Source organism: Lycium barbarum, chromosome 7 (assembly GCF_019175385.1).
Source record: "Lycium barbarum isolate Lr01 chromosome 7, ASM1917538v2, whole genome shotgun sequence".
NCBI lineage: Eukaryota > Viridiplantae > Streptophyta > Magnoliopsida > Solanales > Solanaceae > Lycium > Lycium barbarum.
In genome coordinates, this window is record NC_083343.1 from 29,655,234 (window position 1) to 29,670,242 (window position 15,009).

At 38.8% G+C, this 15,009-nt stretch overlaps 1 protein-coding gene across 1 annotated transcript; it reads right to left on the reverse strand.

Annotated features, from left to right (window-relative positions):
* Positions 1-9,548: 9,548 nt before the first annotated feature.
* Positions 9,549-13,772, reverse strand: LOC132603359 (glucan endo-1,3-beta-glucosidase 5-like). Its single transcript, XM_060316383.1, has 2 exons — positions 12,712-13,772; positions 9,549-10,791 (listed from the first exon to the last, which is right to left on the reverse strand). Exons 1-2 carry the CDS (start codon positions 13,086-13,088, stop codon positions 9,630-9,632), a joined length of 1,539 nt encoding a protein of 512 aa, XP_060172366.1. The 5' UTR covers positions 13,089-13,772; the 3' UTR covers positions 9,549-9,629.
* Positions 13,773-15,009: the final 1,237 nt, after the last annotated feature.

Below are 15,009 nucleotides of genomic sequence, written 5' to 3' on the forward strand. Positions count from 1 at the left end.
ATCTGATAAGGCCCAATATAACGCGGACTGAGCTTGCCCTTTCTGCCGAACCGCATTACGCCTTTCATAGGAGATACCTTTAGAAATACCCAATCACCAACCTGGAATTCCAAAGGACGATGTCGTTTATCAGCGTATGATTTCTGTCGACTCTGGGCTGCCAATAGTCGTTCCCGGATAAGTTTCACCTTATCAACGGCCTGCTGGATCATATCTGGGCCGATTAAGTCTGTCTCGCCAATATCAAACCAGCCGATCGGTGACCTGCATTTCCTGCCATACAGAGCCTCGTACGGAGCCATCTGGATGCTGGAATGGTAACTGTTATTATAAACAAATTCAATCAATGGCAAGTGATCCACCCAGCTACCTCTGAAATAAATAGCACAGGCCCGCAACATATCTTCAAGCGTCTGGATAGTGCGTTCGGCCTGTCCGTCACTCTGAGGATGAAAAGCTGTGCTCAGGCTCAGCTGAGTCCCTAATCCTTCCTGAAAAGATCTCCAGAAGTTCGCTGTGAACTGAGCACCTCTATCAGTGATAATAGATATAGGAACTCCATGAAGTCGCACAATTTCTTTAATATAAAGCCTGGCATAATCCTCAGCGGAATAAGTAGTTCTGACGGGAAGAAAATGGGCTGATTTTGTCAGCCTATCAACAATAACCCAGATGGAATCATACTTCCGTGGAGTGCGAGGCAAACCTGTAATGAAGTCCATATTAATGATCTCCCACTTCCACGTCGGAATTTCCATTTCCTGCAACAGTCCACCTGGTTTCTGATGTTCAATTTTGACCTGCTGATAATTGGGACACTGGGCGACGAACTCTGCGATATCCCGTTTCATGCCATCCCACCAATATAGGCATCTAAGATCATGGTACATCTTCGTAGACCCAGGATGAACAGAATAGCGAGTATAATGTGCCTCGCCCATAACCTGCTGCCGAAGCCCTGCAATATCAGGTACACACAACCTGCCTCTGTATAGTAAGGTTCCGTCTGGCGTAAACTCGAATGGAGTCTTCTCCTTTTCATGGGCAGTGTCTCTGTATCGAGCTAAAACAGGATCTTCATATTGATGCCGTTTGATATCTTCCTTAATAGATGATTCAGAAACCCCTCGGACAGAAATCCGTGTACCTCCAGAATCGGCCAGACGAACCCCAAGATTAGCCAACTGATGAATGTTACGTACTATCTCTCTCCTGTCTGGCTGTAAATCTGCAAAGCTGCCCATAGATTTCCGACTGAGCGCATCTGCAACAACATTAGCCTTGCCCGGATGATACAGAATATCCACATCATAGTCTTTCAGGAGCTCTAGCCACCTCCGCTGCCGCAAATTAAGCTCCTTCAGCTTAAAAATATACTGGAGACTCTTATGATCTGTATAGATATCAACATGAATGCCATATAAATAATGTCTCCATATTTTTAGAGCATGGATCACCGCTGCAAGCTCCAGATCGTGGGTAGGATAATTCCTTTCATGCTTTTTCAGCTGCCGCGAAGCATAAGCTATAACTCTGCCGTGTTGCATCAATACACAGCCCAATCCCACGCTAGAAGCGTCACAATAAATAACATATCCATCGGGTCCCTCTGGAAGAGTCAAAACTGGGGCTGTAGTCAGCTTCTCTTTCAGCAACTGGAAGCTTCGTTCACAAGCATCAGTCCACTGGAGCTGGAGGCTCAGGTACTGGAATCTCGGGAGCTGGCGGTGGAGCCGCCCCTCGACCTACAGCCGCTGCTGCTCCAATCTCCTCTACGTGTGGCGGTGTGGAAGAGCCCTCTGCCGGGGGCAAAATATCAGGAGCAATATGTGCATGGGCCCTGGTAACCCTCTAGGCCCGACTAGTCTCTCCCACAGCTGCTGCCTTGGCCTTTTGGGCCGCTGTCGCCTTTTTTGGAGGCATAACTGCAAATGTAACAATTCGTTAGGGAGGAATCATCCTGATAACACAGCTCTATCGCACGATCTAAGACAGAAAGAAGGGTAGTATCCTAAATGCCCTGTAGCCTCCTGTTTATAGGTGTGGTGCACAACACACCGATAAACAAGACTCTACTAGACACGGTCTGTAGACATTCCGAGGACGAACCGCTCTGATACCACTTTTGTCACGACCCAACCCCGTAGGCCGTGACTAGTGCCCGATCTGGGCACTCAAACGCATTCCAGTATATAGCAGAAGCCGAAAAGGCTTTATTTCAAATTTAGTTAATTTCCAGAAAAATTTGGGCAGGGTCTCCTTTGCTTTACGGACTATCCCAAATACCCTGCACGCAGAAAATACCACCAAAGGCCACACAGGACCAACAGAGCAACATTTAAATATATGCGGACCGGCCGTCGCGGCGAATGGGATCGCCCAAACACAACATATACACACATCTGTACAGAAAGACCCCAGCCCACAAACATGTCTACAGACCTCTAAACAGACCGACAGAATCATATGACGGGACAGGGCCCCGCCGTACCCATGAACGGGAGTATGCATATATAGAAATGACAGACTGTACCAAAAGATGGCTCTGAATAAAAGAGCGCTCCAAATGGCAGAAAAGATATCCTAGCCGGACGGATCGGCAAACCTGTCATCGGTACCTGCGCGACATGAAAACGCAGCCCCCGAGGAAAGGGGGTCAGTACGAAATATGTACTGAATATGTAAAGCCTGAATTACAGAGACAAAATCATAACTGGTACAGAACATACAGAAAGTAAACAGAAAATCCAAAGTATCAGATACATAATTTCAAAACATGCAGAGTGTGTACAGAAACATATGTCATATCAAATCCGGCCCCTGCCAAGGGACTCGGCAGACAGAACGTGGCCACCCTCCCGACGCTGGTGCCACAACACAGAAGAATCAGAATAGGGGCATAACCCCGTAGCATAATATGTCATATCAAATGGCCATAGCAAATCATATCAGAACAAGCGGACATGGCACATCATACTCCACAAACCCATGTACGCGTATACCTGCCCCGTCACATCGAGGCACGACGAACAATGCAGAGGATTACGCTTGACAACATATCCTGGCCCGAGCTCAGTGTGGGAAACATTGGGGCATCCACGAATGGAGTAGTGAGAGACTAATGCAATTAAAATATCATAAATGTTTTAATACACTCGATGAGGCATATCAAAGATAAACCGATCCAATGAAGTCGAACGGTAACATAATAAACGAGTTTCGGATATCATAATGAATTACAGAAGTATAACCTTTCTGAAATCGTTCTGAGTGTCAAAACAATTTATCGGACTCAATGGAATATTTAAAACAATGTTTGTTAGGTAATTAGAATGGTAGTCAAAACATTTCTTTCAAAAATCGCTCGAAAGTAAGACTAGAGTGCAATAAGGGCAAAACCGGGAATAGCGGGCCCACCTCAGGACAAGCAAGGCGGTGGGCTCAAATTACATATTTTAAGCTTATGGGGTCACCTACAAAGGTTCTACGGACGCTCTATAGCTTTCCAAGTAGTTTAGGGGAAGTTTGCATGATTATCAAGAATACAGACCAAAAGAGCTCAATCTTACTGATTCCGATGGGCAGAAAGTCTTTCGAGGCCCGAATCCGATTCTAATACACTTAGGCATGCCAAAAGAAGGATCGGGGTAGCTTCACATACCTTTTGAGCTTTTTAAGTCTATCCAAGCTCACTCCCCGTTTCGTCGAAAATCTGCAAATGGTCACATTTACCAATTGTAAGTTATAGATACTACGAATTCAATTCAACTTATATTTGTCTACCAAAATTTCGGCAGCACTTCCCCTATACATATAGCACCCCCGAGAATTCAACTCGGCTCAAAATCATCAACAACAACCCAAACAACAACATCAACATCAACAACAAACATTAGAAACGCAATATGGCACAACTAGTTCTACTTGCCGACATAATGCCACAACCTTCATTTCAACTACAATTTCCAAACCAATTTCAATGATTTCACTTTCATTATCAAACTAGATCATCACAACATAGTTTAGAAGCATTTCATATCGTTTCTTCAATTATACACACGATATACATAATATACGAACTTTCCGCCAAAGTCATAACTCGTTCAAAACTTCTAATCTTTGGCATACATATTCATAATATGTTTCTAGCTTCCAACTTCATCAATATTCATCAAAATTTGCAACTTAATAACTTCATTTTCATAATGTCGTAAAATCATTCTAAAACGGCATAAACTTCTACATTCCATTTTATAACAAACTTATATCATTTTATCTTCATTTACATTGCAAGCATCACAACAACACAACTAACACATTAAACAAAATTAATTCATTGGCATCTTACCAACACCATACCACACGGCCAAACTCCTACATTTCAACTTCAACCAAATTTATTCAACTTTCATTTCCAATGCACATTCCACCATAACCCCAACTAAAATACTACATAAAATTCAACACACTATAGGTATACACATACATATACACACGGCTACATGCATATATATATATACCCACTTGGTAAACTTCCATATTTCCATACAATCAACTCATTCCCACATACCACAACACAAACACGACTTCATAACACAATAATAAGGGATAAATTCTTACCTTTTTACTCAATCTTCTTCACTTGAGTATATGATCACTTTGAGGTACCAAGTGCTCCTTCCTCCAAAACAACTACACCAAGTTGAAAAGGGCACTCAACTTAGTAAGAATTCAACAAGAGAAAAATTTTTGAAGCAAGATTTTTGGTGGTCAATTTCTATGGCCAAACCCGAAACCCCTCATTTTTTTTACTCTCTCTTTGTTTGTTCTTTCTCTTCTAATTTTCTTGAACCATCTAAGGGATAAGCACATGTATATACTCCCTTAATTAAATTGTCACATGCTTACCATGTGACTTGGGTTTGGGCCAAGTATATTGGCCGGCCACCCCCTTTGTGTTGGGCCCAAATTTTCTTCATCCATTTTGGGCCCAATGACGTATGGCTCACCTTTTGTAATTCCCGAAACTAATTTTCCGAAATTCCAAATTTACCCTTAGCCTTATCCCACACTTTCACAACAATATTCTTTCATGCACAACTCCTATGTCAAATAAAAATTAATTATGACCTTATTTCTTACAAGCCAAGAATATTTCCAAATTTTTCCAACGTGTTAAAACACGGGATATAACAATATATACGTAACATATCACAATGCAAGCCAACGAGGCTGCCGATACTTCTGTACAACAAAACAATGGCCGGCAAGGCCAAACAGTATCCATGACACCCATGCTGTATGCAGACTACTAGAAGAGTATGACCGTGCATTAGTGACGGGACAGGGCCCCGTCGTACCCATAATGTATACAAAAAAAATTATACCAAAATAGGAACAGTCTCCGAAGCAAGTAGAGCTGTCTGACTCTCAATGCTGACTCCTCCTAGGTGGTTGGATCGTTTAACCGCGTCCCTAAACTTGCGGGCATGAAACCCAGCCCCCGAAGAAAGGGGGTCAGTACGAAATATGTAAGGCAATACTAAATCATAAAACAAGGAAAAGCGTAACAGTAAGCAAGTTTAGAAAGCAACCTGGGAGTAACCTGGAACAGCACTTTGAACCATGTCATAAGGTCCCTTACACAAATTCTAGCATATACAATATAAATATAGAATATCCTACTCGTAGCCGCTTCCGGCTATTAGCACATTAGTCCATTCGGACGGCCGCTTCCGGCGTAGTCATGATGACCCCTTCGGGCAGCCGCTTCCGGCTTAAGAATATCATAATCCAGCTGATCAGGTGGAACAATAACAATACATATGATATACAGTATGAGTATGTAATGAAGTTACAAAACGTTGCACCCCTTTCAGAGTGGTTTCTATTACAACTCCCTTTGGAGAGATTTTGTGAACAAGTTTTAGAGTTTCCTTCATTTACTATTTACTTTGTAGTGAACATGTAAGTATAATGTATCGCAGAAGCTTCCTTCGAATTATCAACAAGAGTATAGCATGAACAAAACAAGACATTGGATATCGACTCCAAATCCAACTAAGAATAGAGTACTTATGTTTTACGTTCTTTAGGAGTCATATAAAAGGGATCATGCCGAAATATGAAAGAAGGGTTAGCCTTACATACCTTATTTATGCCTCAAGCTAATCCTCGAGTCCCTTCCCGAGCTTAGTCAACTAAAATACCGTCAACAATATAGGGATTAAGACCAGGCCAACAAGATTATTCTAACTAATCATTTATTTTGTCGCCTAACGGGATTTGGACAGCATCTCCCCTATAATCCTACCAACCCAACAATTCCAAATTAAGCTAATAACCAACAACAACAACAAATCTAACAATTTACAACAATAATATGACTAAAATCATCTTACAATTCTATCCAAAACAGCCCCTAAACCACAACGCCTTAATATTCGGTATACGATAATTATAACTATATTTCTAACACTTTAATCCGTTAAATCTCCACGTAATCATCTCAATAACAAAGATGAGAAAATAATACATACCTCAGCAGCAGCTCAACCACGAAAATATCATCCCCCAAGCTCAATATTTAGCTTGAAACGACGACGACAACTCGTATTACACTTTATCCTTCACGAGCCTCGGGATTCAGGGCCTCGAACTTGATCAAACCCTTGCTTCATCTCTCTAACTCTCCTCACTCTCTCTCTCTCTCTCTAAAATATTCCTGATCTTTTGGCATGAAATGAGGAAGATAATGGGTGAAAAATTTCTTTAAATATCCAAGGAAGTGGGCCTTACCCGACTTAGAGTCGGGTTGGGCCGAGCCCACTGCCAGTTTAACCTTTCCTCCTTAAAACGTCCATAAATTTTTATCCCTATGTCGCATGAAGGCCCACGACCTATGGTTGGAAAGGTATTTCAATTATCTACAACTTTAATGTTTTGTGTTTTCCCAAATTCTCAACGTATAATGGTATGTTGGCCTCGTAAAGCTAGATCACCCGAAAACGTATCCTTAAATCATCCTTTTGGAGTGCTTATGCTCATATTTGGCTTAAGTGTCCCCCTTGAGACTTGCTAAATTTCCTATGTACTATTCATATAACTTGTCATATGCCCTTTATAAAATCCCGAGATGTGGGCCCCACCTTAACTTACGGTTACGACGGCTATTTGTCATGTAACGTATTAACCAACTTACACCATATGGCCTCCACTGTCGTCTATATGTTATTCTTATACATATATAACATAATCTTCATCCCTAATCCTTGTATATCTTTACTCTCCCCTGAGCCTATACTAAGTCGTCTGTAGTCTCGGTAACACGAAAGTTTTCCGGGGTGTAACATATTGGCCAACAGCCGGAGGCAGGCCACGGTCTTCCAGACAATCGGACCAATCTGGGCCAGGGTTATATTATACGTCCGGCACATATCTAAAATGACCGGATCGATCGGGGGGTCGAACTTGAGGGTGAAAGGATAAGTATAAATGTACAAGAAGCCCTCTCGATGGTCGGTGACTGATTCATCTGGTCTAGGGGCAAAAACTTGAACCGGATGGTTATCCCATCCCCAATCAGCCCGGACAAAATCGAGTTTGTCCTCGGTAATGGATTGAGAAATATGAGATGAAAGATGATTGGAAGAGAAATGAAATGGAGAGATGAAGTGAAGAAATGAAAATGGAGCGTAAAATGGAAAAATAAGGTGGTGGAAGACGTTATATAGATATGGGATCGAGGCGGTTACAGATCCCAGCCAACCGGGCAATGCCACGTGTCCCATAATTAATAAGAAGTGACTTGAAACGACGTGCGTTACGGCGGTTGTCAGTGCTGACCATCCGGGATGAGACATGTGGCCGATGACAGAGGGACGTGACGCAACTGTTCCTGCCAAAATGAGAAGATAACAACGAACAAATGGAGCCACCGGTTTCTTGATTCATCCACTTCCCGTTACTCCGATAAAACTACGGTCCGGAAAGTGTGGGGACTATCTGTATACGGTAAAAATCAGATACATGCTAGACCAGTGATACCGGATACCGAGGGAAGAAAGAAACAAGCATGAGCATGAAGACTTTCTTTTGGGACCGGAGGAGTGCTTGATCCGAAGAAAGTGAAGGACATCGTTTGCTCCGGTTTATCCATAGCCGAGTCGATCGTGGCCGTTGGTCCGGTTTATCGTGGCCGTTGGTCCGGGTGATCCGTTACACAATTGCCACGCGTCAATACCGTTCTGCCACATTGTACTGTCAATCGTACGGGTGTCAGACTGTACGACCCAATCTTATCCTTTTTAGGGTTTTATTTTATTCAAAAGGGTTTTATGTTGTATGAGATCCATAAGGCAAAACTATAAATATGAGGCATTAGTTTACTTTCAGGGGTTGACTTCTTGAGTTCTAGAGCATTGTAATAGCAAAATATATAAAATCTCCATCTCTCATTCTCTGATTTTGGTCCGGATCCAGTGTTTTGTTCTTTAGCTTTATTTGATTAACAATATTCATATATCATTAAATACGTATATTTAGTGCAAACCAGCGATTATTATTCACTTCTTCTTAGCATATCCATATATATATCTTTTTTCAACCAAATAGATTAAAGTTCAACCACATATCCTATACCTCACTAATAAATTTAATTGATTACCTAAATTCGGGGTAAACAGAGTGTTGGGGGTGGGGTACTGGGTAGACAATTAACATGGAGTGTTCATTTATGGAACTTATTTTCCCTATTTCCATGGAAACCCGTTTTCATGATTGGACCAATTTGTTTCGCTAGAGAAAATAATTTTCAAAAAAAATTGACTAACCAAGTATGAGAAATTTGGGAATCATCCGTACCAAACACATCCATAGTTTAAAGTTTTTCCCAAGGAAGGATATGTCTTGGGCACGGCGACCGTGTTTGCCTAAGAAGCAACATAAAGGAAACAGAAGGAGAAGACCAGCGGAGAGGTACTACGATGTGTGCATTTTAAAGGAAACTAGTTGTCCTCATCTTCAGATTCCTTTCTGATACTTCAGTAGAAAGTTCAATAGAATTTGGATTTGATCAGTCAAACAAGTTTTTCTTTGTAAATTTTTCATATGTTTTTTTTTTAAATTGAATCGGTAATTATTGTGATTTTTATTATATTTTTTATGTAGTTTTCAAATATCTAAATTTTATTTTAAAATTTTTTTTAAAGATTATATCTTTGTATGATTTACGGTCAAAAGTTAGAGACTCGACTCTCGAAATCTAAACTGTCCCACGTAAATTGGTACAAAGGGTGTCTAAAGTCATGGGCGGAACCACCTTAGGCGAAAGATGGTCAGGTGCACACCCTTCGCTCGAAATTACGTGGTGTACATAGGTTAAATTTTAGCTATTATGAGTATATATTTAATTTTGTACACCTTTAACATAAGTAAGAAGAAAATTTGCACACCGTTCGCCAAAATCCTAGCTCCCCCACTGTCTAAAGTTCCTCAATAGTTTAACCAAATGGCATATAACCAAGTAAATATATAAAGCATGATGGCAATCACGTAAACTCAGTATATTATTGCGTAGAAGGGAACAATAGGTATTATGTACATGAACTCTCAAATGAGTACCCCACAAGCTAAGACAGAGACATGGTATAGTCCAATATGAATACTAGCACCAATAAAGCAAGAGAAAAATGTTTGATCTTTGTAGCTGAAGATGTTCCTGGATTTACCCTCGACTCGTGCTTTCCCACATCAATCATGACCTCAAATCGACAGTGAGAACTGTTGCCTGACTTAGAAGGTGGAGGAGTTGGATCAATTGTTGTTATGACTGACAAATTGTGAAACCTTTCACATGACCCTTTCTGTTGATTCATAGTTTGATAGTACATATTAAAGGCATATGAAGCATTGCTCTTAGCATCAAGTCCACCACAGGATGAACCATATCCAAGGCTAGTGCAATCTGCATAGCTACAAGCATAGTTTATACTGTCTGCCAAATTGGGGTCCTTAACATTAGCATCAGGCGCCATCACACACCATTTCCTAGCCAAATATCGAACACCTTTTGCTGCTGTCACGCTTCGTTTGTTACCTAGATTAAGTTTGTACTTAATGGCTCCATCATAGTAAAAGATGCCCCAATGTCGTTCGAAATTCCCCGGTAAGATGCTCTTGGCGTCTTCATCAATGAGCCCGAAAAGGTAAATGTCCGGTGGTGTGGGACGTTTCGGGGTACCTATGCCACGAGTAATTCGGTCTAGTAGACCTTGATTGAATTTCCTAGCATACTCAATGTTGGCATTGGAATCGCCGTCAGTGGGCCAGCCGATTTCTCCTACAATTATGGGCAATGACCCGAATCCATTTTTCTCGAGAGCCCAAACGAGGGTGTCATAATTAGCGTCGAAGACATTGGTGTACGAGATCGAACCATCGACAACAGGGGCTGAAGTTCCTGAGAAGAATGCGAAGTCAACTGGGAAACCGGGATCCGCGTCGAGGCTAAGGAACGGGTAGATGTTAATGGTGAGAGGACCTCCATTGTCACTTAGGAACTTGACGATCTTCATCATGAGATCATGAATATCTGTTCTGAAATCGCCACCTGAGGGAACTCCAGAGTCTGTTTGGTACACATCAGCATTAATTGGAACAGTAACCTTGACTTGTCGAGCTAGGCCTGCTTTGATAAGAGCTGCTTGCACATTTTCGATGGCCGGAAGTGTTGTGTTAAGGAACATGTCTTTGTAGGCTTTCAGAAAAGGCTCATTTCCCACCGCAACATACCTGAGAGACAATCAAAATGTATATGTATAAAATTGTAAGAAGAAAGTAAACAATTTCATAACTGGTTAATAAGTTATGGATGATAGATTTTCGTAATTAGATTTTAGTCATGCATGGAGAAGAAAAGCTACGATGATGTGATAAAAAAGATGTATTAGCTTATAAACTGCTTATTTTAAGCCCATCCAAACAGGGTCTTAGACTATTCTTGGTCACCAAGTCAATAACAGAGTAATACTATAAAGTACCTAAATTGATTTCTCAATTGAAATAAGGAAGACAAAAACAAAAGAGAAGAAGATATCACAACTTACAATTGAATTGACTATTATATGGATTCGTAATGATAATAGTCAGTGGACAACAACAGTAAGAAAATGAAAGGAAACACCAAAATACAGAAAATTTTGCCGATGGTCTCTTTTTGGCACGGATGTTTAGTAAATAAGTTTTTTCTTTTTCTTAGAATTTATGAATACTTTAGATTATAATTTATTTATTTTTAGCAAACTAAAAATCTTTTATTTAAACGTTAGGCCATGGTTTAAAAATTTCTGTGAACGTTAGACATAATCTTATATTTTATCAGTGCAACAATTATATATTCACAATTTTAAAAATAGCAATAAAAATTAAACGGTAGATAAGGGACTCATCCAATAGAAGAATTAAGAATGTAAGACGGTGCACTTTGACTAATTGCCTTCTTTTCTTCCTTTCCCTCCGGCCTCTTATTTTTCTCTAAGAAAAATACGTAAAGTACTAGTATAAGAAAACAAAGCCGTTTACATCGAAAAGAATTGATCAACTATTATGAGGAAATGCACCAGAGTGTGTGTCTATATATATATATAAATGGAGTTGTTCACGGATTATGTAAAAATAATTATATAATTAGATTACTTAAAAGTAATTTTAGGTAACTTTATTTAATAGTAATATTGATTTGTAAATTTATGTATACACGGAAAGTGTAATAAATTTTTTATATTATCAGTGCAATTTAATATGGTATAAAAAATTATTTATCATTTATTTTAAGTTACCAATCAATATTAGTATTAAATAAAGTTATGTCTGACAACTTTTAAGTAACTTGATTGCATAACTATAACAAATTAAATTACATTATAATATGAAAAAATAGTTTATCAGTATATATAACTTAAATTCTATAATAATGGAATACATTAATTTATAAATTAATCACGTTCTGTTGGTATATAAGCAGCTAATAAAGTAAAAAAGATCAAAATGTTTTCCGGTGTACATACATCCATATCATTTTGAAGGTAGAGTTTGATGACATCCTATATATCCACATGTCACAAAGCAAGACATTCATCATCACCTAACGAGACATCACCTTGAACAGATATTCCATACCTTAGTTTACAAGTAAGCTCATGCTTTGATGAAATTGCAATCTCGTTTACGTATAACAATATTGAAGATTGGAACATAGTACAATATGATCTTTTCATTTGTTTGCAAGATATCGATCTTTATGCTTGATGAACACAGTCTAATTAGTTTTTTCTTCTTTTTTAAATATTTATGAAGGTGATTTATCAAAGAATACAGTGTGGTCAATAATAATAACACTTCAATCTCAAGTAAATTAGAAATTACTTATTACTATAAATTAATTAATTTTATGACAACAGTCAATCTAGCATAATTTTTCTCCTTTATTCGATCGACCTTGAACATGTAAGAAAACTATAGATGCATACTTATGGGAGGATGTGTGAACTCTTTTTTTTTTTTTTTTTCATTCTTACGGTTTTCATGAATTGTTAGACATGACGAAGAAAGTGACTTTCTGAATAAATAACTATTAGTTGAGTGATCATATGAGAAATCTATCCTTAATTGCAAACCAATGATATATGCTGTTTATGATAAGCAAAAACAAACCTGATATCGACGCCATTTTTGGAAATAAAGGAGGAAACATTCTTTTGCACCCATTGTTCGGCAGCACGAACACTGCCTGACAATGTTGCCAACATATCATTAGGTATCCCAACCATAACCTGAACACCTGATCTGCCCAGTGCCTTTAGCGCTCCTGGATCAGCTTCGAACAGCTTCACTTTGTTGAATCCGTTCTCTTTTAACAGCTTCACTACGATGTCTGGTGGAAGCGGATGAGTCGCTTGCAATCCCCAGTTCACTCCAAGACCCTCCGCGATTAAGCATTTTTCGAGTGTTACGAACAAAATCCATAAGAAGAAGATGTTGCGAAAGTTAAAATGTTCCATGATAGTAGTAGAGAAGATATTGGCGCTCATGCATTAATTCTGCATGGAACTGATTGTGGGAGGGTTTATTTATGTTTTGGAGATGAAAGGGGTTGGATGTTGTTAAAAGAAAGGGATCAGAACTTTGAGCAATTAGGAATTTGTAATAGAGAGATAGCTGAGAAAGAGAGAGAAAGAATGTTCAAAGAAAGGGATAGAGTACGAATGCTGGTGACTCCCTTCCTAGGTTTCCTCTACTCAAGAAATGCACCTACCTTTATCATATGTATTAGGAATAAACATTTTTTGTTTACGTTTTTTTATTCAAAAATATATAAGCGAAACCTCCCCAATGAACTCTTGAGAGGAAGGACATATTCTCACTTCTCTATGTATGATAAATGATAAATATTGTCTTCTAAGTATTACGCACCTATATAATTATGTTTCAATTCCAACCAAATTGATTTATTCTCTTTCTTCCCCAACGATTTCTGAGAGCAAATGAAGCTATATCAAATTTAAGTGGTATTGATGGGAACGGCTCCGCTCCATTACCATTTGCTTAGATGAATAACACGTGTTGGAGCCAAACCCCCCGCAATCCCGGGTGTGCATAGCCTGAGTGATGGATTATTTTTTTTTTAAAAAAAGGCTGAGATTCCCTTTTCGCTTATTCAGTACTGTTTTTGGTTACATATTGTTAATCCCAGCTTTACAGGAAAGTTGACGGCAATAATGTTAAGGAATTTCTTGTAATGTAAAGACAATTTGGTCAGGTAAAAGGCTTTTTACTGGCTTTATTTTTTGTTGTTTGCAGCAACCTTTGGGCTTCCATGTTTTTAAAATGTACAAAATCCTTAGAGCATGTATAGATTAGCTGATTAAAAATAACTGATAAATATTAAGTGTTGAAAACCGTTTTTAATTAATGAAATTGATTTTATAAATACATAATTATGTTTTTAGATAAAAATGCTAAAACTAATAATATAAGCAGTTCGTGTACTTTAGGTAAAATGGTGTTCATAAGCCTTTTTTTTCCTGTTAAAATGAGTTAAATATCCTTAAAACTATTTACAACAAAATATAAATTTAAAAACATTTTTGCATCAAAATTAAAGGACGAATGATGAAAATAGGATAGCGAGATAATTAAAAATTAATGTTTTAGAAAGCGTATTCCGAAAATTACAAAAAATATTAGGAATAAAATCATAAAAGTTTTGGCCAAACTAAAAGCGCTTATAATTAAGGTGTAGAACCATAGTTAGGGGTGATCAATCAACTTATGAGTTTTGCCTGATTTTTGCTTACAAGCACTTTTAGTGTTTACCAAACTCGAAAATAAGTCCATAAAAATACTTATAAACTACCTTGATTACCAGATTTTGCTTGTTCTTGTGTACTTTAGTCACTCACTACTTGCCTTGTTCTACAATTCAATCCCAATGATCTTGTATCATGCAATTGAATAAATAGTAGTCTGCAGAAGCGGGGCCAGGATTTGACATTTATGAGTTCGGGAATTTTAATTTTTTAAAGTTACTAAGTTCTAAATTAATAATTTGTATATGTCCAATTAATTTTTTAATATAAATATAAGGTTTGGACCAAAACTATTGAGTTCGGCCGAACCTGCGCCCGATTAGCTATCTTCGCCCCTGGTAGCCCGGTACCCTTTCAAACTCGTTAGGCTGCATGATCTCTTCTAATTTCTCGCTGATCTGGTGCTTGATCGCAATCTTGATTTCCTTTAGTCTTGGCTTTGCAAGATCAATCTCAACTCTTGCTTTTGTGACACTTGGGGTGTGTTCAGTGTGGAGGAAAATGTTTTTCTGAAAAATGTGTTCTTAGAAAATAAGTTACTTTTTATTTATTTCTCATGTTCGGTTGGTTGGTAGAAAACATTTTTCGGAGAATACCACCCATGCCTCACCAACCCCACCCCATACCACACCAACCCCCACAC

Excerpts from the sequence above, each read along its gene's own strand:
- LOC132603359 (XM_060316383.1), bottom strand. The coding sequence starts at position 13,088 with ATGAGCGCCAATATCTTCTCTACTACTATCATGGAACATTTTAACTTT. Across the intron at positions 10,792-12,711 it reads AAAAATGGCGTCGATATCAG|GTATGTTGCGGTGGGAAATG; the intron begins GTTTGTTTTTGC and ends ATTGTCTCTCAG.